Below are 26,426 nucleotides of genomic sequence, written 5' to 3' on the forward strand. Positions count from 1 at the left end.
GGGAAACCTGGAAAGGGTATAACATTTGAAATGTAAATACATAAAATATGCATTTTAATTTTAAATGAAAATTTTAAAAGAAAAGAAAGATATGAAACAGAGGCTTATTAGAAATACAGCTTAGTGACGGAATATTGGCCTAGTACAAGGCCCTAAGTCTGATACTAGAAAGAACCATAAAGAAAAAAGTCATGTTAACTCTATAGCATTTTGGGTAAAGCATATAAAGCATGTACCCTATGTGGTTTTATAATGAACTAAATTTGTCAACAGGGAGCTAGAAACTGGGATATAGCTCTGTGATGGAGCACTTGACTAATGTGGGAAGTCCTAGTTATAGTCCTACATCACTCCTATACCAGAAAGAAAGAAGACAGAGAGACAGAGTCCACCCACTAACATTCTGAATAAAAAATTGCAACTAAATAAAAAACAAAGAATGAAAATTAGGTACTATTTGTTCCCACATTAAAACATTACAACTGCATTTTTTTAGTATTCGTACTTTGATTTTAGCATTTTTGAAGAAAAAAAGGCTAAGAGAGAGACTTTACTATAAAAATTAAGTCATTCCATTTCATTTACTAGTTAGAATGAATGAACCTAGCCTGTACTATGGGAATCACTATAGTGAAATTTAAAAAATTTAACTCAGGTATAATAAAAGTCTGGTAATAATAACTGTTAAACATTTAAAAATTATTTCTACATCACTATAAAATTATTTACTGTTATCGATAAACTTTAAGTTTTTCAATAAAAAGTAGACAATGTACAATTTTATTAATAAATAGTGCAAAAGCATCAATGATAACTGTTTAAACATTAATTTTCCTTGAACAGTCATGTCTTGGCTTAAATTTGTGCATACTGGTCTGTGGCATTGAAAACAAATACATGAAAATATTCTGTATTTTCATGCACAAGTATGAATCTCTAATACTGTTTACAAATTATCATGGACAGTTATACTCTGCAATAATTAACACACACATGGATAGTCACAATTATATGAGTAGTAATGAAGAGACTGCCTATGTTTGATATACTCTAGATGTCAAGTTGTAAATATTTAATGTTCTTAAGACATAATTCCTCATTTCCATTCAAGGATACATTTCTATACATGTGGATATTCAAATGCACACTGAGGAATATGCTCTTTGACCACAACAAATTCACACAAAAGACAGTGTTTGTCCTGCTTAAAAGAAGCAATACATTTGTTCATAATCTTTCCTGGAGGCATACTTTTCCATATTACTAAAATGAAAATACTTACTAGCCCAACCCCAAAGTTCAGTCTCCAAGAGAAACTTATAAAGTTAAAAAAGAGTCATTCTTTTTTTATATATATGTATATATATAAAAGTCAAATTCCAGCCACACTAATGCTAAAAATGACACCAATTAAATTTCCTTTTTTGGGTGTTCCCTACCGCCTCATTTTCCCGGCTCTTCAATTCCATACCATACCATTTATAAAGTATATTATTTCTATGAATTTTCTATTATGTGTAGATTTTTTTTCCTTAAGTAAAATGAAGTTTGAAAAGTACAGTCTGTGGTGTAGTGACGTCAGCAACAGCAAGTTCTTGTCCATCAACTAGTCCCAGTTCTAAAATAGAAAAGAATGTCATTAGACCAAACAAAATAAATACCTCAACAACAACAACAAAAAAATAACATGCCGGGCAGTGATGGCACACATCTTTAATCCCAGCACTTGGGAGGCAGAGGCAGGTGGATTTCTGAGTTCAAGGCTAGCCTGGTCTAAGTTCCAGGACAGCCGGGGCTATACAAAGAAACCCTGTCTCGAAAAAAAACAAAACAAAACCAAAATCAAAAAAGAATAACACATACATAACACACAAATTATAGCTTGATAGTTCAGATATGTCCTAAAATTTGAATTCTTGGAGTTTTAAATTTTTTCTATTAAAAGAGCCATTAATTCTATTATTTTTATAGATACAAATAATTACAATTTGGTCATATTTAATTATCAGTAAATCTAAGTTCAAAGCCAGCCTGAGCTACAAGCAAGTTCAAGGCTAGCTAAAGCCACACAAGGGCATCCTATCTCCAAAACGCTGAGGAGACAGAAGGCACAGGGATAAGGCACCTGCACTAGGGACAGACAGACAGAGCCCTTTCCCCCCCACACACACAGAGGAAGAGGGAGATGGGGAGCAGACATTTACTAAAAAAGAAAACTATGAGTGTACACATTTACTTAAAATACCTTTTAATGTTTTGGAAAGATTGGGTCTTGTTCGTTCTTCAATAGATGTTACTGACTGGAGAACAACATTATTTTAATGTATAGCACATTAAGACAAAAATAATACAATTTTCTTTAAAAAAAAAAAAAAAAAATTAAAAATTAATACTACTGACCTGTAAGTAAAGTGTCCTGTTTTTCCCCTCCAGTGTGGCTGTGATAGCTGGAGACTTCATTTGCCTAAATAAAGTAGCAAACACCATCTTATTTAAAGAGATAGTTCTTTTTATTGTAAAGTTTAAAAAGTGACTTTTGCAATATAAATACTCAACACTTACAGAGAAGCACTATTGGTTAGATAGTCTAAAACCTCTTGTAGTTTAGCTGATGGGGGAAATTGAATGTTTTGAGGAAGTTGGCTACATGCAGGACAGTTTTCCTACAAACATAAAAGAATAATTTAGAGGCACACAAACCAGTCTCAGTCTCTTTTTAAGCAAAGATATAGAAATCGAGTTGCTTTATAATCATACATATTTCCTATGAAAATATTTTTTGCTTTAAAGCATGTTTTTGCAAGATTATTTGCTCTAAATTATTATGCTTTACAGTATTTAAGCTATCCAACAAAAGATATATATTATTTCCTTTAGTAACTCATAGCATAATTATCTAATTCCTAATAATTAATATAGAAAAGCAAAGACTACATAGTAAAAAATATTGTTACTACTTTAATGCTACTGACCTTTCTCTCTGCTTCAAATGTGTAAGTGTACAGTCCATCTACATCATTGAATACCAGGTAATTATTAAGGGGCATGTATGCACTGTAATGAAAAAAAGTTCATTTTATCTAATTGAGCAAGGTTATAATGTGGTTTTATATACATATTAAAAATAAAAGTCATTACCTTGTAGCTATCTTGAAAACCTCAGTGGCACACACAGCTAGAGAGAAAATAAAGGCATTTGAATTCAGTAAAAATTACATACTTTGAAAGTCAGTGACAAATCAGATAAAGTTGTAATTTCTATAGAAAAATAGATTTTAAAATACATAATTTCAAAAACACAGGAAGAACAAGTTTTATATTTGTTTTATATGATCCAAACAATACAACTTTTCCTTCATCTTCATTGGATCAATGAAAAGCTAACCCTATGAGTAAAAAGACATGCCAAAACATTCCTTTACTGTGAGCACTTTGTCTAAGAGAAACATAAGGTCCTGTAAGACATAATGAAATAAGAAATATAGAGGAAACAGGAGTATATTTGGTTTGGGTAACTCACCCAAGAAGACATCAAATTCCTAGAATGTAAGTAACTACAGAAATGTCAATTTAAATATCAAGTCAAAATCAAAGCAAAAAGTAAAGCTAAACTCTTTTTTTTCCCTTACCTGCAATGACTGCATTTGTAGAAGCTACTGCAGGAATGATTCGTTTTACTACCCCTGAAAAACATTTGCCAAATAAAGTATGGTCATTTTTTTTCAAGATTTTTCAATTAGGAATAGGGAAACGTGTGTGTGTGTGTGTGTGTTTGTGTGTGTGTGTGTGTGTGCATATGCAAGTATGTGTACAGGTGAGTGTCGGTGCCCTCAGAGTCCAGAAGTCTGTCTGACCCCCTGGAGCTGGAGTTAGAGGTAATTGTGAATAATAAGCACTCTTAACAACTAAGCCATCTCTCCAGCTCTATTAAAAAAAAAAAAAAAAAAGTCACCTTGAGTTAAAATCATGTAATTAAATCATTTAAAGTCTTTTTGTTGTTGTTGGGTTTTTTTTGTTGTTGTTGTTTTTTTTTTTGTTTTTTGAGACAGGGTTTCTGTGTATAGCCCTGGCTGTCCTGGAACTCACTCTGTAGACCAGGCTGGCCTTGAACTCAGAAATCTGCCTGCCTCTTCATTTAAAGTCTTGATTGCAAAATACCATTTTCTGAAACTTGATTTTTCAGACACTCAAATCAAGAAATAAAACTGGGCATACCCAGGCATGGTGGTAGAAAGCTGACAAAGACACTATCTCAAAAAAGAGAGCAGAGAAGTTTAAACATGAACTATCATCTTTCATTCTCAACAGTCTGTAGTGTGTTGAAATCTTAAGCAACAGTACTGAAATGAAGTCTTTGTAGTTTTCCATCATAACAAAGCAGAAACATAACAGTGTTTCCTCATACTCCAGGTATAGTGTGAATACTAAATATTATTTAATGTTTCTGACATGGTGATGCTTGTCACACCATCTTGTTCTAAAAAGAAAGGAAGCAAGGCTGAGAAATTAAATATCATATCCACAACATTATCCCTAGCAAGTATAGAAATGGGTTGTGCCTATACATGCCCATCCCACACAGTCTTATATATAATACTAGACTCTGAAATGCCTGAATAAGTATTTACAAGTTTCCCAATGATTCCTGATATAGTTAATTCAAGTCATTCCATTCACAAAATGTCACAATGGAAAAACTAAAACAATCTCTTAAAAGTATCTTTCTGTGTCATGACCACACAGAACAAAGCAAGGCTTTCTAGTTTGATTGATTTTAACTTTTCACTTCCATATTCATGGAATCAACGAACAAACAATCTCCCATAGTATGAAAGGAAGACTCAAAGTCTTCAAACTGCACTTGAATTGCTCACTCTAGAGAAACCACATGAACCTGGAGGGTGAGGCAGTACTACAAGATGTGTTCCCAGCATTCCAAGGAGCACAAAGCAGCCTCGGGTAGACCAAGGTGAGGAAACAGGCAGCAGACATAAAACTGAATTTAAGGGATAATACCAGAATGAGTAAAGGAAATAGTCACAAAAAGAAATGATAATTTGCAAAAAGAATAGAAAACTCTTTCTAGATACTACGGCAAAGGTCCAAAAGGGATGAACTATAACAGGACTGAAACACTGGTCACCAAGGCTGAGCATGACTGCTCACTGTGAGCCTGTGCTAGAGAAGGTACATTCAGTAACTGGGACTGGGACTCTGACTGACCCAGCAACCAGGAAATGGGGAAACAGAACAACCAGGCTTTAGGAGAGCATCTGGAAAGGTCTTTCATGGTATCTTTGTGAAGACAGTAAAGAAGTCTGAGAGACTCAAGAAGATCTGATAACAGACTGAGGCAAATCTAAAAAGGCTGCTAAGGCCCTGGGTTTGATCTCCAGGACCAATAAAAAAATGTAATAAACAGTTCCAGAATATTACTTCTGTGACAAAGGGGAGAAGAAAGGCCTAGCCACTGAACTGGTGAAAAGATATGCAAATTTTAATGAGTAGCAACATCAACAAATGGGAACAAAATTAAATGCAAAAAATAAGTGATAAGACATCAGCTCTCCTTTAAGACTGTACCCAGTATCAGAGGTATGGCTAAGCCTAGAATTATGGCCTAGGAGATCCCAGGATGGATAAATGGACTCTGGTCAGAGAAGCACACCAAGACTTGAAGCCTTGTGACTACCAAAGGATTGAGAAATCAGGAAGATTTGGAGTGGTAAAATATTGAAATGGGGAGAGAATGTGACCACTATGCTCAATAGTTAGAAACTACTGTTTAAAGGAGAATTTGGAGCTGGAGAGATGGCTCATAGTTAAAAGCACTCACTACTCTGCCAGAAGACCCTGGCATTCAGTTCCCAACACACATATGCAGCTCACATCTTTCTATAACTCCAGTTCCAGATGATGCAATACCTTCTTCTACACTCTGCAGACACCAAGTATGCATGAAATGCACATACATACATGCAGAAAAAAACACATAAAAATTTAAAAACAAAAGAAAAAGCAATTAGATTATGTAGGATACTGGCCAAAACTCAAACTAAATAAGACACAGAGTAACTATCTGACAGTTCTTTTGACAGCTCCTAAGAGAGGATACATTCCTCTTTGGTGAAAGATGAAGTAAACAGTTAGACTTTGAAGACAGGGTTCTTTCAATTGTACAATTGTATATAAACATGAGTCAGTGGCACCATTCAACCTCCACTAGCTGAGTAGTATCTATTTTACTGAACATAGTTCACTATTACCTTGGAGTAACTGGAAACACATTGCTTCTGTAGTTATTTAATTAAACTTCAGATGGATGGTGATCTCTTAATTACATAGCAAGCATTAGAGCAGTGGTTCTCAACTTTTCTATCCTGCAACCATTTAATACAGTTCTTCATGTTGTGATGACCCTCAACCATAAAATTATTTTGCTGCTACTTCATTAACTGTAATTTTGCTACTGTTATGAATCATAATGTAAATATCTGATATACAGATAGACTTTTAAGAACAAGGTTGAGAATCACTGCCATAGAGTATTTCCCTACAAATCCCACAATTATGACAGTTCATTAACTCACCTTGAGTGAGTCTGTAGGTAACACCTCTAATATTATATTGTGATGCTCTTTCTATGGATTTTTGGAAAATCCACTGAATATGTTCAGGGTCATCTCCATCCAATGGAACCCCATCTGTTGCAGGGGAGACAAACATATATGACCAAAGGTAATTTTTAAATGAAATTTCAAAATAAATAATATATAAAATACTTTTTAAATCCAGATTGGTAAATTACCTCCAAAAGGCTGCTCTTTAGGCCACTGCAACATCCTCACATACTCGATACAGTGTTCTGGGAGCCTGGGCATAGATGCAATGGTACACATGGGGAAATTGACCTAAAACCACAAAATTTGTCTTTAATTTTTATTTCTTTTCTTTTTAAATTTTTATGTGTTTTTTTCCTGCATGTATGTATGTGCATTTTATACATTACCCACAAAATTTAAATGATAAGCTATTTTAAATGCAACTCTAGTTCTGGTTTAGTTCATAGCATTCATCTCAGCTCTTGACTCATATAAGCAAAACACTATAAAGCACTAAGACTTGTATACTAATAGTAGGCATCAGAGTCTTTCAGGGCTGAGCTGCCTATAAAGAAAGACACATTTGTCCTACATGTTTAAAGCATATACACTCAAGTTCTACTGCCAATGAAAAGAATACTAAATAAATTCTGAAATGTGAGTAATTTAAGGTATAATGCAAACCCACACAAAGGCAAAGATTAAATCTATTTTAAGTTGATGAACTGCTAACATTTATAAATCAAAATAAGTATATAGGCTAAAGAGCTCCATCATTGAAAAGATCATTCTTAATCCTATTTTTAATACATTTATTAAAAATGTAATACATCTTTGTTACATTTATTTTGCATGTATGTGCCTGTGAGCACATGCTAGAGTGTACATATGACAGTCACAAGAAAACTTTTAGCTCCACCATAGGGGTCCTAGGATTGAACTCAGAGTCTTTCCCTACTAAGCCACCCCACCAGCCTTTTTCCTAGTTGCCGTGTTCTCTGTAATAATTACAGTAGACCTTCCTTACTCATGAAAGATATATCCTAAGATTCCAACAAATATCTGAACCCTATGAATACACACTTTACCTTAAGTTTAACATTAAGGGAAAGTATACCAAGAAAACAGACAGAATATAACTTATACCAACAAATAACTTTGTAATTTTTCTTAAATTAAAAAAGAAAGGAGCAAAGAAAGAAAGAAAGAAAGGAAAAGGAAGAAAGGAAGAAAGAAAGAAAGAAAGAAAGAAAGAAAGAAAGAAAGAAAGAAAGAAAGAAAAAAAGAAAGAAAGAAAGAAGGAAAGAAGCTGGAAAGATGGCTCAGTGGCTTAAGAGCATACAACTTCTCTTTCAGAAGAGCACCCATGTCGGGCCACTCACACCAGCCTGTGACTCTAGCTACAGAGGAATCTGTCCCTCTGGTGTCCAGGACCATTGTACTCACATACCTACACACTTACACATTTACACATAATTAAAACAAAAACATACTTAGCAAAGCACTAATAAAAAGAAAGAAGTGCTGACAGCAAACCACAAAAGCAGACCTGCTATATCGTATCTTCTCTCAAACACAGAAAACCAGAATACTTTATTCTTTTAAGCAAATTTTATTTTAAATTTCACTTTTGTTTCCAGAGAGTTTGACCCCATACCATCATCATGGCAAGTATTAACCTATACCCTTAACATATAAATAATGTTTATCTGAATTACAGACCCTAGACACTGATTAGATGAAATAACCAACACTAATTACCACCCAAGATACTAAGAAAGAAATGTAGGAACTTTTCTGATTACCTGTGGTGGGTAAAGCTCCAGAGTACACTCAATACAGGCACTCATTCCAGGCAAAATCACTCGGGCATTTCCTTTAAAGCCTTCTGTCCCCCCATCTATCAAAGGTACAACGGAGCTTGAATCCAACACACCATCTTCATAATTTAGAAGAGATATCTAGGGAAATGTTTTAAAGGGATTAAAAAAAGAATAGGAAATGGGGGGAAAAAAAGCAGCATATTTCCAGAAAATTCTAGAAGTCAGTTTGGGATTCAATATCAGAATGAAAGAATTACATTCCTAACAATAAACACATTTCATTGAAAATCAATAAAAGCAGTAACAATTGTATATTCACTTAATTTAAAATTAAACAATTCTGATTTGAAGTATGTCAAAAGCAACAGCAAAGACCTTTAGAGAACCCCACCAACACGGAAGTCTTTACCAGCATTCCATTGATCCATCTTCTGGCTATGATAGAGTCCAGGCCACACACAATAATATGAAATTCTACAAGAAAAAAAAAGCACGTTTAATTTTTTATATAGTCTATGTAGTCTAGGCAAGTCTCAAATTCTCTATCCTCTTGCTTCAGCCTCTCCAGTGCTGGTCCCACCACACCCACGAGGTCCCTAGTCCTTACAAACACACTACTATACTAGTGCTCTAGCAGGGGCTCATGGGCTCTATCAATCTATCACTGCCTGTGGATCACTGCTAGTAAGGAAGGCCTGCAGTGGAAATTTAGTAGTCATTATATCTGGTATAAACATCAGAATGAAGCAACTGTTCTTAGACGTTCTTGGGCTTCAAAGAAATCACTGTGATAGGTAGTGATTGTTTTCTGTGCGTTGGCTTTCTGAAAAAGCTTCCTAGCTTCTGCATGATCCGAGTCACAAGACATCCTTAGCAAACCACAGTCTTACACTACTGAGCACTGCAAACGTGCACGAGACTGCAGAGGTGATGATGTGTTTGTTCAAGGAACACCCTTGTGGCTCTGGTGTGAGGAACTTGTCTCACACTAAAAGGATAACAGTCAATAAGTATGCTTCTGAAAGGCTGCTTGGGGTTCAGTCCATCAAGGCTGAGCTCTGCTTTCTCAAGGCTTCACTGCATCCGAATGTCTCCTTCCTTAACGCCACATAACTTAGATTACCAACAAGGGCTGTCTGTGTGATGGGACAGAAAACCCTACTTGCTTCCCACCTTTGCTGTGACTCTAAAACTGCTTTGAACACAGTTTACCAATTTAAATAAAAGCAGTAATGCAAAGTAATTTACTGTTATTTAAAAAAAAAAAGCTAATTTCATTAGACACTCCCCACCCTCCTAATCATTCAATAATTTTTAATTCAAGCAAGCAGCTAGTGGTATCTACTAAGAATCAGTACTATAGTGTTTCAAGTACCCAGAAGGGGGACAACAAAACAACAAGCAAGAACTTAATATCAAGTGAAGAACTTACGTCTGTAGAAAGTGTCATCAAAATCTTGAATCTTGTTGAAATGTCTGAATCTAAGTAAAGGAACCCAATATGCTAAGTTTTAAACTTCTGAAGTGATTTTAACAATGCCATAAGGAACAAGCTGTGTTTACTTATCCACACAGATAAGTAATCAATGTGGAATTCAGAAAGTCTGACAAAATGGGGTTGTCCCTATTTTTTGACCAAAAAAAAAAAAAAGTAAGTTATTTTATTTATTTTTTCCCCACCCCCCTATTTTATTTTCCTTATTTTATTCATGTGTGTATGTGCACAAGTGGAGGCAGGTCTGTCTGTCTCTGTCTCTCACACCCACACACTAAATAAATGTGCACAAAAAATTAAAGAGTTATGGTAATTTTGTGGACTATGTTTCATTTTGCTTTATTTTGACATTTTTTGCATTACTGGTCTTTTGCTTGCTTAATTTGTGTTTCAGTAGGGGATTCTATTTGTTCCTTGGGTTTGATTTCTTTTTTTGAAGAAAGAAAAGGAATATAAAATTGGGTGGGTAGGTAAGTGGCAAGGATCTGGGAGCTGAGAAAGGAAAAAAAAAAAAACATGGTCAAAATATATTGTATGAAAAGAATTCTTTTATTTTTTGTTTGTTTTTTGGAGACAGGGTTTCTCTGTGTATCCCTGGCTGTCCTGCAACTCACTCTGTAGACCAGGCTGGCCTCAAATTCAGAAATCCTCCTCCTGTCTCTGCCTCTCATGCTGGGATTAAAGGTGTGTGCCACCACTGCCCAGCATGAAAAGAATTCTTTCAGTAAGAAACAGACTACCAAAAAATGTCAAGAGTTTTATATATACATATAAATGTACATATGTACATGTAAGCCTTATATAAAAACAATCCAGAGAATTTCAACAGCTTTTTCAGTTGCTAGTACAATTGGGTATACTGAGATAACTTAAGACTCTGGGCCTTGATATGAATTATGCATTTTTTTTCTTCCTCTGGTAAAATTCAGTTGTAGGTCTTTTTTTTTACCCAGTCAGCAACTTTTGGTCACCATCCTGCACTTGCAGACCACTTGGATCCCATTCTGTTAGCTCTGAGAATGAATCAGTCACAAGTGCAAGTACTGCACATGTTTAATCTCAGCACTTGGGAGCCTGGTCTACATGAGAAATTCCAGAACAGCCAGGGCTATGTAGAGAGACTCTTTCTCAAAGGCAAAAAAGCACAAGTATGTATAAAGCGTGCTTAAGTTTTTTAGTAAAGAAAACTTTAATATAAATGATACTGCTGTAACAATGCACTATGTCTTCAACAGCAACACAAAGAGGGACAAAACACAGTATGTTTATCTAGACTCCTACCTACAAATAAAAGTACTAAAAAAAAAAACAACTAATAGTTAACCTCATACATTTAGAACTCTATCCCTTTTGAATGCAGCAACCAGCAACCTAAGGCACACTGAGAACTAGGATGAAAAAAAAAATAAAGGAAGTAGTGGAGGAGCCCCAACAGGGAAACTAGGAGGCAGCCCAAGATATTCTCTCTTGGGTAGGTACCTATAGAACAACTTTCCCAGGTCTCAACAATAGGGCTAGATGGAACACGAATATCTTCCCTTTTAATTCTGTTTCCTTACAAAGAGACTTGTATTTCTATTTGTAATCACATTTACTTCAAATCAACATATATTCATCAAAAGCTATAAAGCAGTACTGAGAAGCTGTACTTTGAAAGCTCACCATTTACAGAAGTGCACTATATCAACCCATAAAAAAGGCAACACTGGCATAGTACACAACTATCCAAGATACCTTCCACTTTTTTCTATTTTTGTATGTAGGGAGTATGCCATGGTATACTTTGGAAGTCAGAAGACAACTTTGGGGAATCATTCTCTCTCTCCACCATGGAGGTCTTGGGAATCAGGCCACCAGGCTTGACAGGAAGAGCCTTTAACTACTATCTTGCAAGTCCCATTTCTTTTGAGAGTCTCACTATATAACTTGAGTAGCCTGGAACTTATATGGAGATAAGGCTGATCTTCAACTTGCAGCAATTCTCAAATCATGTGCCACAGCATATGGCTAAAATCTCTCAATGTACATCTACAGTTATTCCAATCCCCAACTTACACCTATACTTTGGTGATGTCCATCTTCCTAAGTATTTCATGTTAAGGACAGGATCTAGAAGGAATCCTGTGTATATGACCTCTTGAGGCTGGACATTTTCTCAAATGCCCATGAGCTCTATCCCAGGTGGTACATGTTTTAGCTGTTCCTTTTACTGCTTAGGCATACTCAATGGCACAGGTAAATGAACACAGTTAACCTACTAAAGCAGGTCCTGGTTATTTCCACTTTGGAGCGTCTACAAATAAAGTTGGTGTGAGCAACCATGTACTGATTTTTCTGAGAACTCATGTATTAATATCACTAAAATGTCCCAAAGTGAATCAACTAGGTGATAAAGTTAAATCATCACACTATCTTCCAGATGGTTCCATTATTTTACTTTCTATCACTAATAAGTAAGCACATTTTACTGTTAGTTCTGTTAGCCCTAGATACTACTGCTACTCCTTTCATTTAAAAGGTATGGAACATCTTACTGAAGTTTTTTTCTTGATAGTGGATTGAATTAGGGCCCCATGCAGGCAAGTCCTCTACAACTGAGCTACATCCCAGCCCTTTTAATTATATTTTGATACTGGATCTACTAGCTGTCCAGGCTGGCCTTAAACTCCCAACAGTGGGGGGAAGGGGGAAGTTCACTGCTGTCTTCCTGGATGACGAACACCTTTTATAAGATTTTTGTCATTTGTCTCTTCAGTAAACTATCCCTTTGTAATGTTTATCCACTTTTTAAATGCATCGGTTTTTTTTCTGCTAAGTTTTAGAAATTCTTTAACAAACACTCAAACTTCCATATCTGAAGGTGTTCCATGCATAGATTCAACCAACCCTGGGTCAAAAATATATGACAAAAGAAAACTGTCAGTAGTAAATATAAACAGACTTTGCCTTTTCACTATTCCCCAAATAGCACAGGATGGCAACTTTTTTATAGCATTTAACCACAGTAGGTATTATAAATAATTAAAAGATATTTTAAGACATAAGATAGAAATATCCAGATGTGTTGTTATGGTTTGTATATGCTTGACCCAGGGAGTGGCACTATTAGGTGTGGCCTTGTTGGAGTAGATGTGTCACTGTGGGCATGGGCTTTAAGACCTTTATCCTAGCAACCTAGAACTCAATATTCTGCTAGCAGCCTTCAGATGAAGAAGTAGAATTCTCAGCTCCTCCTGCACCATGCCTGCCTGGATGCTGCCATGTTCCTGCCTTGATGATAAGGGACTGCACCTCTGAACCTATAAGCCAGTTCCAATTAAATGTTGTCCCTTGTAAGAGCTGCCTCGGTCACGGTATCTGTTCACAGCAGTAAAACCCTAAGACATGTAGATAGCACAAATATGAAAACAGTATACATTTTAAGTATTTATTTTACAGTACTGGGGGTTGAACCTAGGGCTTCATGCATGACACACAAGTGAACTACCAGTGAGCCCCATCTCCGGTATACTACCTTTTTGCATGTAGACTTGAAGATCAGTAGATGTGGATTCCTTGAAAGGGTCTGGGAAGCAATTCCCCACAGATACCCAGGAATCTGAACTCTACATAGGTTCTCTGTCAGGCTGCTTTATAAATGTTCTCTCCAGTGTCTAGCCTATCCTTTTAACCCTACATCAGTCTTTCTCAGACCACAGCTATTAATTTCAATGTGCTCTATGTGCTCTCCATCAAGGCTCAGAACCCAAAGATGATCTGAACTATCCGATTTCATAGCTTTACAAATTACATCTGTGGCCCACTGTGAGTAAATTTTTGTCGAAGATATAAGGCGTAGGTGAAGATGCATCTAGTGTAGATGTTTAGTTAATACTAAAACTAGAATGTAAGCAGATGACGACATCACCTATACAAGTAATTTAAAAGTCAAGCCAAAAACATCAGCATAACCATAAAGCAAAGACTGGGCTTTAGAGCAAATGATCAGCACCCCCTCAGTAGAAAGGGGCATGCTGAGGATGGACCTTCTCATCAGCTGGATGTTCTACTAAGTCTCTTTTATAGGAAGGGAGGAGTTTTAGAAAAATACTCTTTCTTTTGAAAGGATACGGGACCACGTTGCAGTTAGGAACTCTGTCATTTAGGAATTCTGCAGCAACTTCAGCCTTGGGTCTTCCAACATCTTTAGGCCTACAGAAAACAATGTATTAAATTGTCACCCATAAGATCCATTTAGAAGGTCTACATAATTAGCTCCCAAGTGAAAAAATGGACAGTTTATTTACAACATATTTTGAAAAAATATTAACTACAATTTTATTATTATTATTAAAATTTTATGTGGGTGTCTGTCTATGTGTGGGTATGTACGTGTGAGTGAAGATGCCTGAGTAAGCTAGAGTCATCAGACTCCTTTCAGTTAGAATTATGGGCAGGTGTAAACCACCTGGTATTGAACGTGAATCCTCTGTAAGAACAATCTGTACTCTTAACTGAAGAGCCAATTCTCCATCAGCCCCTCAAGATTTTTATATCAGTAATAAATACATAGTTACTAAACCCTTGCTGACAGTCTAAATAAATATGACAAGTCTAATTGTATTTCTTATCTGAAAATATGAACTATAAACAATAGGGTCTCCGTCCCCCAGGGTTAGGCATAACAGCAGCAAGTTTAGTGGTTACTTCCAACCATGACACTTCCTAAGATAAAAGTATCCTAGACAAAGAGCCTTCCAAGTACACAGCTTGAATCCCAGAACATTAATCTGCTGTTTGGTTGTTTGACCTTACTCTACAGTTCAGCCTGGTCTTGAGCTTATTATATAGCCCAGCATGGCCTCTAGAATTTTAAGCAATCCTCCTGCTTAAGCCTCTCAAATGCTGATGTTATAGTTCGGAACCACCATGCCAGCTTCACTGTGTTTATATGCTGGTGTTAGTATAATATACACAAAGAAATTCAGTCTTGGGAAGAAAGACCCTCTAAGTGTTACCTCCATCCCCGTGTGTCACTTAAATAGGAATCAGAGGTCCCTAAACAATGGTGGGATTTGTCATGCTTTTTTTTTGACACAGGCATTACAATACAGCCCAAGCTCATCCAGATCTTCCTGTCTCAGCTTCCTTCATGCTGAGATTATAAGAATGCACCACTAGCCCCCAGTTTCCTTAACCACATTTTAAAAGAGAGAATAAATTTTAAAGACAGCAATATTTTCAAGAAACTAAAAGTAAAGTCTGGAAACATCCCTCTTTGATAAGAACCAGACGTTAAGTACAGAAGGACACAAAGTGTCTCTTGAAGCATCTGAATATTTTCTATCTCCTCACAGTTCTCATGGAAATGAGTCACCCTTCACATATAAGGGTAAGTGCTTTAGTGTAACTTTCTGGAACACACATACTCTAGACATTGAAACCTTATTCTTTTATCCTTCATACTGAACAGTATAAGTTTTTTTAAAAAAGTAAAAAAATAACATAAAATTTTTACTTAAAATTAGAACTTCAAAGGAAACATTTAATCAGGTCAATTTTTCTTTCACCAATAAAGAGTAAATTCTATTCCTATTTAAAGTTGCTAAGAATTTTCTTTGTCCTTACGTGCATGGAAAAGTACCATGAAATAGAAAGCTTGATTTGAATCCCACTTTTAAGCCCTCTGCACAGACAGCTCTTCACATGTGGAAGGGGAAACAGTGAAGTGCCAAGACTCTTCTAAGTAAAGTTTTGTGCTTTTATGAGTCTCCCACAAAAGAACTCCAGCACGGTTTTAGTGAAGACTGCTAAGTTAATTTACAGGGTCAGGAGACGCGACGCTGCAACTAAGACACTGTCATAAATCAAATGCTAAGTCATCCTTCTGGCAACATGCTCCAGTTAGTTACCTCTGTAAGTATCACTGTTACTATAACCATGTTAGTTATAAATTAAGATGTGTAGCTTGTTATCAATAACCAATCATCAGTCTGTTTCAATTTCTAAAGTATAAAAGTATCACTTCATGGGGTGGAGACATGGCTCAGCGGTTAAAAGAAATGGCTGCTCTTCCAGAGGACCCAGGTTCAATTCTTAGAACCCATATGGCAGCTCACACCTGTCTGTAACTCCAGTTACAGGGTTTCTACCACTCTCACAGAAACATAAATGCAGACAAAACACCAATGAACATAAAAAAATAAAAATAAAAAATAAAGCAGCTTTTCTTGTTTTTGTAAAGTCCATGTTATACCCTCAGTAATTATTAAATTGCAAAGAACACAAATTCAAATGTTTATCAGAATTTTTAAAATATCAAACTTACCTAAATAAAAACTGTCTATTTAAATTGGAAACATCTATAGTGTCCATGTCTATAACATGAATCTGTCTAAAACCAGACAATGCCTGTGGAAAAGAAAAGCAATCTAATTAGGCAACAGTTTCCTTTCCTTTAAAACATAACATAGATTTTAAAAAATCTATGTCCTAAATCCATACATTTTCAGTAGTAAATTCTACATAATTATATTCTTTGCCTTAAAATAAAAGTATGTGCAAGGTATAAAAAAATTCAAGAATTTTGTTAAAGAACAAAAATGCACAAGCACTCAGGTTTAAGTCCTCTATAACCAAAAGAAAACTCACAATCTCTGCTGCTTTGTATCTGTTGACCCCTCTGCCTAGAGCCTTTCCTTCTCAATGTTCTTCTAGGACACTGCTTACCCCTTATGAAAACAGCACCTTTGAAAACCCTGTCCTTACTACCAGGCCGCCTGCCCTGAAGCCTTCCGTTCTTCACCAATTATTACCATCTGGCATTCCATATACCTCCCTTCTTTTTTTTCCCCCCTAAAGAAAATCTGAGTTCCATAAACAAACTGTTTAAATTGTACCATTTTGAGTCTTTATCACCAATATTGCACAAAAGAAACTCAATAAACATTTGGTTAACCGGTGATATTAAAGTGATAGTTCCTTATTTTAGAATAAGCCTTTAAAGGGCTTACAAACAGAGAATGGGAAATGAAAAAAATTGCATGTCTTCTATAGTTACAACTAAACAAGCAAAATAATGATAAAATAAAAGGCCTACATTCTGTGTATGTGCCTAAAGGATCAGAAAGTAGTGGGTCCTGTGGGTCCCCAAGACCATCTTGCATATCAGAAATTTACCTTACCATTCTTAGCCATAGTAATTTTACAGTTATAAAGTAGTAATGAAAATATTTTTATTCTTGGGGTTATCACAATATGAGGAACTGTATTAAATGGCTGTAGCATTAGAAGGTTGAGAACCACTGGTGTAATAAACAATCCTCAGATCTAATCTGAGGATACTTATATTGTAGTGTACACTGTAATAGTAAATCCTGTCTTCAAAATGAAAAAAGTTAAGCTTTGAGGGACCTGTACATGCCTAATGGAAAAAAACAAACAACAACAACAACAAAAAAAAAACAATGCCCAAACTCCACAAACCTTTCACTTTAGCAAGTTTTAAGTTTTCACACTACCGTCTGAGAGGGAGCTGTCATTTTGGACCATCACACTGTTCCATACATACTACTATTGATTTCATTAAGACTTGTCTCCCCAAACTTAAAATTCAGTGCAGACAGAGATCACGGTGATTTACAATTCCCATAGAACATAGCACTAAACAGAGTGAGTGTATTTCATTTTAAAACTTCAGGAAGAGCAACATTACTGTTTCCTAGCAAATCAGTATGACTGTGTTGATATCTAAATTTTAATTGTCAGATTGAAGAGATGGATCAGGAGTTAAGAACATTTACTGCTCCTACAGAGGACCTGGGTTTAGTTCTCAGAACCCACCTGGCAGCTCACAAGTCCCTGTAAAGCCAGTTTCAGCCTGACAGCCTCTTCTAGCCTCCCTGGGTAGCAGGCATCCATGTGGTATACATATAGGCAGGCAAAACAACTCATACACATAAAATAAAAATAAACCTTAAATATAAATAAATTTGACTCTTGGCAGGTCATGAGTGTCTTCCATATAGCTATGATCTGCTTACTATTTTCTATTTTTCTATCCAGTGAGAAACCAGGTATACAGCAGCTCTACATTAATTCTCCCCTTCCTAATTCTGTTAAATTGACAGAAACTTATGCAAAGCTATTTCATGGTTATAAGGATTCAATGAAAGCAATTACATCACAACTATGTATTTCTAAATAATATACAGAAATAGTTTTACTAAAGTCTCAGGTGTCCCAAATCATAGCCATTTATTATGATATGGTCATCAAAAACAACCATCTTAGTTCATGCAGGGCTTCTGTAAGAAAGAGAACTTTATATAAAGAATTGATGACTTGGATTAAAGTCTAGGAACCTCGCTATACTTCAGGAAAAATGAGGGAGTCTTAATTTTGCTGTACCTCAGAGTGTCATTTTAGATAAAGTGATATAAAGCCCACCTAACTGGGTTATTTGGAGAAGGAAAAGAAATAATTATTTAAAATTACACATTAAAAGATAAACTCTCTATTCTGCTATTTAGTTCAATAAAACAATATTAGCACTAGGCAACAGGGAGCAGAAAAAAAAAAAGAAAAGAAAAATATGACTTAAGACTTTTAGAATTCCAAAATAATATTATATATTTGTATTATTGTCTAGAATTTTACCTGGTAAATTTACCCAATAAATGTTCAAGAGAAGAAAATTAATAATCATGAAAAGACATTCTTTATATGACAAAAAGCAAAAGAACTTATCTCTAAGAGAATAGAATTATACATATATATTACCAGATTTTTCAGAAGCTCACATCCTAAGCCACCAGCTCCAATGACTAGAACTTTACATGTATCTAACAAGAACTTGAGTGACTGTAACAAATAGAAAGACATATTAAAATCCGGGTCATCACAAGAACCGTGAATAAGGCAACAAACCACACAAAAAAAAAGGTCAGTTAACATTAAGAAACACACCTGGCATGTTATGAAAGATGTAATTACAAATTTTGAAATCCTAATAATTTCAGAGTTTCAATTTTAACACTTTAAATTTACTTTTACTATATGAAATTAAAAGCCTATTACTAACAGGAAAACTACCATTAGGACTGGATGACTCAGCATATAAGGCACTTGTTGCTCTTGTAGAGGACCCAGGTTTGATTCCCAGCACAGACATGGTGGCTCACAACCATCCATAACCCAAGTTCCAGAGAAGAGGACCCCCGCTTCTAACCTTTGTGGGCATTTGGCACATGCAGTACACATACAGACATGAAGGCAAAGCACTTAAAATAAAAACAAATAAAAAATTCTTACAAACTATCCCTAGTTATATCTTTTTTTCAAGTGTTGATACATATTTTATAAGTAATATAGCAACTTTACTATAGTATTTTCTATTTTCCTTCTCCTATTCTTTATGCTTTTTTCTTTAATGGTAGAAATTTAAAAGTGTTTGAAAGTCTAACAAAAACTAGGTAAGAGCAATTACACCTTTCTTTGAACAATGAGTGGAGCTTACAAAACTTGATAAATCAGCAAATTCCAGATCAGCAGAAATAAAACTTGGAAACACTGCCTAACAGAAGTGACCTTAAGCTATTGAGCAGAAACGCTTTCAAAGTACAAGAACATACGATGTGTAACCATATTATCCAAAGAAAGAATCACTGCTATGCATTGTGCTAACCACTAAAGAAGGGAGAGGATTTTCAGACAAGCTACTGAAGCAAATTCTAGAGCTTACACAACTTTATGAGTAGCATTTCTATTTCAAAATCTCCTCATGGGCACAAAAGGTCATAAAACACATTATAGAGATTACTTTGTTCCTACTTTGTAATAAATTTTATCTAGTCAAATATTTACTTCAAGCCAGACACAGTTCAAAATACATATCTATTATACTGTAAGCACATTTTTAACATTCAATTAATTATAGTCAATACTAAGTAAAGATTTTCAACTAAATTTTAATACCTGAGTAAGCATACCTTATAGTCTTATTAGAATTAATTTACCACTTCAGAGCTACAAACAGGGAAATGTGTCTTAGGAATCATTCTAAACTAGAATTTTAAACATACCAGAATATGGTGTCATCAACTTATCCTACTCTTGAAAATGTTTAAACTTATATGAAAAGTACTAAAATGTATCTCTAGTCATTTACATAAAATCAGTTGTAAAGATTCAACTCAATACTCATAAGACAAATTAATTTCACAAAACAATTTTATTAATTATCTATTATTATTAGAGCAAATTTAAAGGAAGTATCTTATTCTTTTTGAAATGTAAAACTATTAGAGCAGTTCTTTAAGAATAAATGTTTCTCACTTCAGCGTTTGAGTCGAAATCGGGGTGTGTGAAGGGTCCAGACCGCTCGAGGAACTTCTTTACATGGTTCCAGCGACCTTCCCAGTCTCCAGTGTCCCCACACCCACCATCAACAGCCATTCTGCACAGAACACAGTAAATTCAGCTGCAAAGATCAGTATGAAAAAGCCACATCCATAACTATTAGGTCTCCCCAAATGTAAAGGTAACCACACACCAGACCTGCTCAAATAAAAAGGAAAACTGAGTTGTGGTTATATTGTCCCAGTTTTGGCTTGTCTGTTATAGGAAAGCACTCTTTACCTACTTGATGAAATAAATCGGCCTGTGTTCCTAGCTTCCTCAGCACCCAAAGACCAAAGTCAGAACACTAAAGATTCAGTGAGAACTGCCCTCTGGTATTTACAGTCACTCTGAATTTCCATCAACTGTTAGAGTGAGGGGGTCCCAGTGGTTTTTTGTTTTTTAAAAAACCTCTCTTAATACTGAGGTCCATTTGTTGTCACAAAACATACACACACACACATACACACAAAGTTTAGATTACAATTATGCCACAGATAGGCATCATCAAGAAATCTTTGAGAACGTATAAATAATAAAGTGGGACTCCTCTTTAAAAAAAAAAACTCAAATGCACTTTATAATCACAGACTCATTCATGTTTGGTTGTGATAACTTTCCTGTAACCCCAAAGTTTCTACCTCCAAATACATTAGTGGTATCAATTTTTTACAAAAGGGACCAACAAACATTGCATAGCTGATGCTCTGATGCATTGCTGGATTTCACGCCACAACCAAACACATCCTAACTTTGAGAAGATTCTTTAACTGTAAGAAACCTCAACTGTTGATTGCAAACTACTTTTGATGGTCATGAGGTAAAGAGATAATCATGCATTGAACTTAGGGGCAGCTCTTAGCATTCAGCAAGCACTCAAACTTTGTCATTTCGTGCAAAAACAAAACAAAACAAACAAACAAACAAAAAGTAGGGAATTAAACAGTGGGAAATGAATGTGAACCCTTACATTTGAAATTCAACTGTAGAGAGGGGCATAGAAAAGTCCAAAGTACTACTGAGAGCTGCCACAGAAATTATGAATTCACCACACCCACTACAGGAGTATTTTTTTCCCCTTCCCACAGAGGGAGGGGAGAGGAATCACGTAGGATTGGCAATACGAAAAGAATTTTAAAGTCTGTGGCATCAAAAACTAAGTATTTGATACAGGTTGTGTGGTAAATGAGAGAGCAAGTGAGTTGCCATCTCCTTTAAGACCCAATTGCCTTGCAAAAATGACAAGTTTTAACACAATTCCTGATTCACAGAGTGTTCATAAAAAAGTTTATGTGTACTGTTGTCTCCGTGTTCACCAAGGACCCAAAACAGGCCTGCCTCGTGTCCACTTAGATTTAGATTGGATTCACTTGCCACAAGGTCACTGCTCTGACAATTTGGGTTGGAGGAAGAGGGGGGTACCGGGTGGCTTTTGCAGGAGCATAGCCGGGGAGCAGCCGGCCGGTGGCTCGGGCTGGGGACGGGGCCGGGGTAAGGACGCACGGCCTGCTCCAAGTCCCCCCCTCCCAGCCCCCCGGGCCCGCTGCGGCTGGTCCCCTAGGCCTGGGATTAGAGGGAGGCGGGGGTCTCCAGAGAGGACCCCGGCCTCCCAGCAGCACTAACTTCTCAGCCAGCAGCTCCTCTATTCTCCTTCTTTTCTTCTCCCTAAAAGAAAGAGAGAATAAAAGAAGGGTCAGCATCAAGCTCTAAAGAGGGCGCCGCAAGGGTATGGGGGGCGAGGGGACGGGGCAGGGGTTGGGGGACCCCCGGGTGGCAGCGGTGACTGCCCACCGCCGCGCTCTCTCACAACCCAGCCCAACTCGGCGCTTCGGCAAAACCCCGATACTTACGGCTCCTCGCCATCCGCCATATTGTTCCCCGCCTCTTCCCAGAGGCCCTCGCGGCGAGCGGGTCCCGCCCGGGAGGGGCGGGACTGCAGGTGAGAGCGGAGCCAGGGCGGAGGGGAGGAGCTTCGGGTGAGAGAGTGAGGAGGCGCGGTGGGGCGGGGCTTCAGGGGAGAGGCGGAGCTGGAGTTTGGGAAGGAGGCTTTAAGGAGGGAAAAGCTGAGCAGGAGCGGAGGGGCGGGGTCCAACGCGTTGAGAATGGGCTATTAGAAAGAGCGTGGGGCGGAGCCAGTACTAGAGGCGTGGCTTCAGGGGACGAGAGGGAGGGGCGAGAGTCTTCGCGAAACCTCCTACACAGCAGGAAGCCATGGGCCCCCTTAGGCTTTGAAAGCCTTTCAAAGTGTAATTAAAATCTTTGATTAATTGTGCCTACTTAAATAATGTTATTCCACCTCTCATGTCTCTATGCCGCATGAACTTAGATATGTTACTTAATTTATATATACACTTATACATTGACATATGATGCATAAAATGTTCATATATTCTATTTAAAAACTGAAACCACCACCCCAATATGCCAGTGCTTTTCTCTGGGAAAATTGGTGAAAGGAATTTCCATTTTCCATATTTCAGGAAGATTCAAAATCATTGTCTATATGGGTGTGAAGTTTAAAACATTAAGTAGACAAAGGGTAAAAAGTCTTATTTTCTTTGTGACACTTTAGTGTCACACCATTCTGTCAGAAAACTATTCTGTTATACATATATACATCCAGATATATATTAGATAGATAAATGAATGATAGATAAGACAGATGATTAGATATGAAAAGTATAGAGAATTATTGTATAACCCATCACCTGAAGGTATTAATAATTAAGTTTTTGACTCTGTTCTTCACAGTCATATATTATATGCAAATGAGTGATTCTGTTAGACAAGAGAGGAAAGAATAATTGTGTTCATATATTTCAAGCATATCTCTTTTACTAAGGTGAGATAAAAAATTTAATATGTAAGTCTGAATTGAATTTAAACCCTTACCACCCATTAACTGTGAGTCCTTGGATATTTCCAGATCCTCATTTGTAAAGTGAGAATAACAACATTCAAGATTTTCAGATTGAAAATTAAGTGAAATCTTTAGTGGTTTTCAAATATAGTCTTTGATTGCAATCACTTGAAGGTTACAAATGCCAGGTTTGAGTTTTACCACAACAGGTGGTTTGTGGATGCACTGTTTGAAAACCAATGACATGCAGCAAAAAAAGCTTCCAGGATGCTCAATAAAGGAAGGGCTGCTACTCACTTGTGGCATTTAATCTACTCTTTGTCCTACTCACCATTGAAGCTTAAGGAAAGCTCATCTGTTATGATCCCCCAGCTACGTTCATCAATAGCACACATTGAGCTAAATATTCAGTCAGAACCAGACAGTGAGAGGAGAAAACTGAGCCTTAGAAATAGGACAGAAATAGCAGATGAGGAAGAGGAGAAGGAAGAAGAGGAAGAAAGGAAAAGGAAAAAAGGGGGAAAAAAAAGTCTGGAGAGCTAAGTCAGCAGTTAAGAGCACTGCAGCTCTTCCAGAGGACCCAGGTTCAATTCCCAGCACCCACACAGTGCCTCACAATAGCCTACAACTCCCTGGCACCCAGCACACAAGTGGTGCAAAGGTACATGCAGACAAAACACCCAAAAGAACTTCACAAAGATGTCTGGCCTGCATCCGTGTGTCACCATGACTCACCATTTTGATAGCTGACAGCAGGCATCATTAGATCTGCCAAACTGATTAGAAATAGCCACCTCCATTTTTTAATAATGACAGTAATAGTGGCAAGTGAACAAAATCCTCAGTAGATTTATTTTATTGAAAATGAAGCACATCATCAACTATTAGACATCCGCTATAGTCTATGGCCAGACAAAGGAATTATCAGGCTGGTGCTTACTAAAGCTTAGGTCCCCGTGAAAAAGTTTCAAGAGACTGCTTTAAAAAAAAAAGTTTGGGGTGGTGGTGGCGCACACTTTTAATCCCAGCACTTGGGAGGCAGAGGCAGGCAGATTTCTGAGATCAAGGCCACCCTGGTCTACAGAGTGAGTTCCAAGACAGCCAGGGCTACACAGAGAAACCCTGTCTCGAAAAAAACCAAAAAAATAAATAAAGTTGTTTTATGTGAATGTATGGTGTGTGTGTTCCCACAGATGCTAGAAAGAAAGTGTCAGCCCCCTTGGAGCTGGAGTTACAGGTAGTTGTGAGTCACCAGATGTGGGTGCTGGGAATTGGCCTCTGGTCTTCTGGAAGAGCAGCAAGCACTCTGAACCACTGAGCCATCTGTTGTGAGAGACTGATGCAATGAATATCTTTACTCCTACTCTCCCCCACCTAAAAATAGTGACATACCCACTAAAAATAGCTCTTAAACAGAGCCTGGGGTAAAGTTGATTCAACATATGTTCATTTGCATTTAAAATAGTTGGATGACAGGGTGTAAGAATATAGAGAAAACAAAACAAACAAATAAACAAAACTGATCAAACAAAAACCTACCATAGTCCAACCAGAAACAGAAGCATAATCAACATTTTCAGAGAGAGGGAAGGGGACTCATCCTATGAACAAAATAAAAAAAAAAAACAAAAACAAAAAACAATGACAAACACAGTGCTCATTGGATTCTTTTCCTTTTTTATTTGTAGTAATGAGGGATGAACCTACAGCTCTATACATGCTAGAAAAACTCTACCCTGGAGCTATATATCCATACCCATTTTCTTTTTGTTTTGAAACAGAGTCTCACTAAGTTATCCAAACAAGCCTGAATTTGCAATCCTCCTGCCTCAATCTGCCAAGGAGCTGGGGATAGAAGCTTGCTTGCACCATTGTGTTGAGCTGTCTTTGGAGGTTTAATCAAATATATGACTAGCTAGTGTGTATTGACTATGGATTGCCTGTGATGGAGGAATAAGCATGCTACCAATTCATTTTGACAGCCTTTGTTGCTGCAGTTCTGAGCAGTTGGAAGGAGAAAGTTCGTTGAAGTTGTCAGTGCTCACACATTTCTCTAACAGGTGCCGGCCTCTGTGTTCTCTCCTTCCCCACCACTGCACCAAGATCATTTAACTCAATTTGCCCACACTGATGCCTTTTAAAATTCTGAGGCTCCGGAAATTCCTCCACACCCTCTGATTTCCTGTAATTGAACAGAGGCCTCGCAGGGCTCTATCTAGTACTCACCTCACTGTCTCCCAGTTGAGTATTTCCTGCACTGCAGGCCCTCAGAGGGCAGAGCAAGGCAAGCACTTCCCCACAGTGCCTTCATGGAGACTGGAAAGGCTTTAGAATGCCTGCTGGCACGGTACTCAGCAGCCTCAACATTTTTCTTCCATTTTATCTACTCAGAGGCAACCACAATGATCAATGGCAACTTAACGGAGAAAAGTCACCAGATATTTACTATAAAACAGGTTAAAACACTATAAACATCAACCAGGTAAATTAAGGACTCTGCTAGCTCTTTTGTTTGTTTATTTATTTGTTTGTTGTTGCAATAATGGGGTTTGTACACAGGACCAACATTGTTCCAAGCTAGGCAAATATTGATCACTGAACTATATATTTCTAAGACTCTTCTTGCCTTTTATGTGGAACCACAATCTGACCAACTTGCTCCAGCTGGCCTTGAATTCACTTTGTAGTCCCTACAAGACTTGAACTTAAAATTCTCCTGTCTTGGCCTCTGGAGTAGGTCTGCCTCACCAAGCCAGTTTGTACTATTACTGCTAACAGTAAAATCTGTGAATGCTACATATACTAAACACTTCCCAAATATTCCTCATTTAACCTCTGTGGCAGATTTTCTACCCCAGTTTACGTATGAAGAAAGTAAGGCTAGGGGAAGTTAAGACGTTTCCCCACTGGCCTGAAGAGATGACTCAGTAGTTAAGAACGTTTGCTGTCCTCTCAGAGGACTCAGACTCAAGTCCCAGTTCCCACATGGCAGCTTAGAATCATCTGTAACTCCAGTTCCAAGAGCTCTGACATCCTCTTCTGACCTCAGCAGGCAAAAAGCATGCAGGTGGGGCACATACACAATGCAGGCAAGGCATTCATTCATAACAAATACATTTTTTAAAAGGAACTATTTTTCTCCAAAGTAAATTGCTGGACTCCGTTGCCAAGCTATCCTAAAAACCAGCGGCAGAAGAAGTTTTCATAAAGCCACCATAATTTCTTCAACTGCCTTTTTTTTTTTTTTTTTTTTTTTTTTTTTTTTTTTT

At 37.0% G+C, this 26,426-nt stretch overlaps 1 protein-coding gene across 3 annotated transcripts; it reads right to left on the reverse strand.

Annotated features, from left to right (window-relative positions):
• Window positions 1-764: 764 nt before the first annotated feature.
• Window positions 765-22,269, reverse strand: Uba3 (ubiquitin like modifier activating enzyme 3). Of its 3 annotated transcripts, XM_031382694.1 has the most exons (18): window positions 22,148-22,237; window positions 21,921-21,962; window positions 20,235-20,355; window positions 18,681-18,761; window positions 16,228-16,310; window positions 14,031-14,111; window positions 9,858-9,901; window positions 8,835-8,899; window positions 8,408-8,563; window positions 6,809-6,911; window positions 6,591-6,704; window positions 3,630-3,683; window positions 3,139-3,175; window positions 2,973-3,054; window positions 2,563-2,663; window positions 2,401-2,464; window positions 2,246-2,300; window positions 765-1,618 (listed from the first exon to the last, which is right to left on the reverse strand). In XM_031382694.1, exons 1-18 carry the CDS (start codon window positions 22,165-22,167, stop codon window positions 1,533-1,535), a joined length of 1,389 nt encoding a protein of 462 aa, XP_031238554.1. In that variant the 5' UTR covers window positions 22,168-22,237; the 3' UTR covers window positions 765-1,532. The 3 variants fall into 3 exon arrangements, with proteins under 3 accessions (XP_031238554.1, XP_031238556.1, XP_031238555.1); XM_031382696.1 differs by lacking the exon at window positions 21,921-21,962 and having other exon boundaries at window positions 22,148-22,269; XM_031382695.1 differs by lacking the exons at window positions 21,921-21,962; window positions 22,148-22,237 and adding an exon at window positions 21,268-21,406.
• Between the last annotated feature and the right edge of the window lie 4,157 nt (window positions 22,270-26,426).

Source organism: Mastomys coucha, unplaced genomic scaffold (assembly GCF_008632895.1).
Source record: "Mastomys coucha isolate ucsf_1 unplaced genomic scaffold, UCSF_Mcou_1 pScaffold20, whole genome shotgun sequence".
NCBI lineage: Eukaryota > Metazoa > Chordata > Mammalia > Rodentia > Muridae > Mastomys > Mastomys coucha.

Bases quoted from the DNA above. Each gene is read 5' to 3' on its own strand.
- Uba3 (XM_031382694.1), bottom strand. From the start codon at position 22,167: ATGGCGGATGGCGAGGAGCC. The intron at 16,311-18,680 runs GTAATATATATG...TCTTTTCCACAG, and splicing joins GTGAGCTTCTGAAAAATCTG to GCATTGTCTGGTTTTAGACA. The intron at 2,465-2,562 runs GTAAGTGTTGAG...TACTTTATTTAG, and splicing joins CTAACCAATAGTGCTTCTCT to GCAAATGAAGTCTCCAGCTA.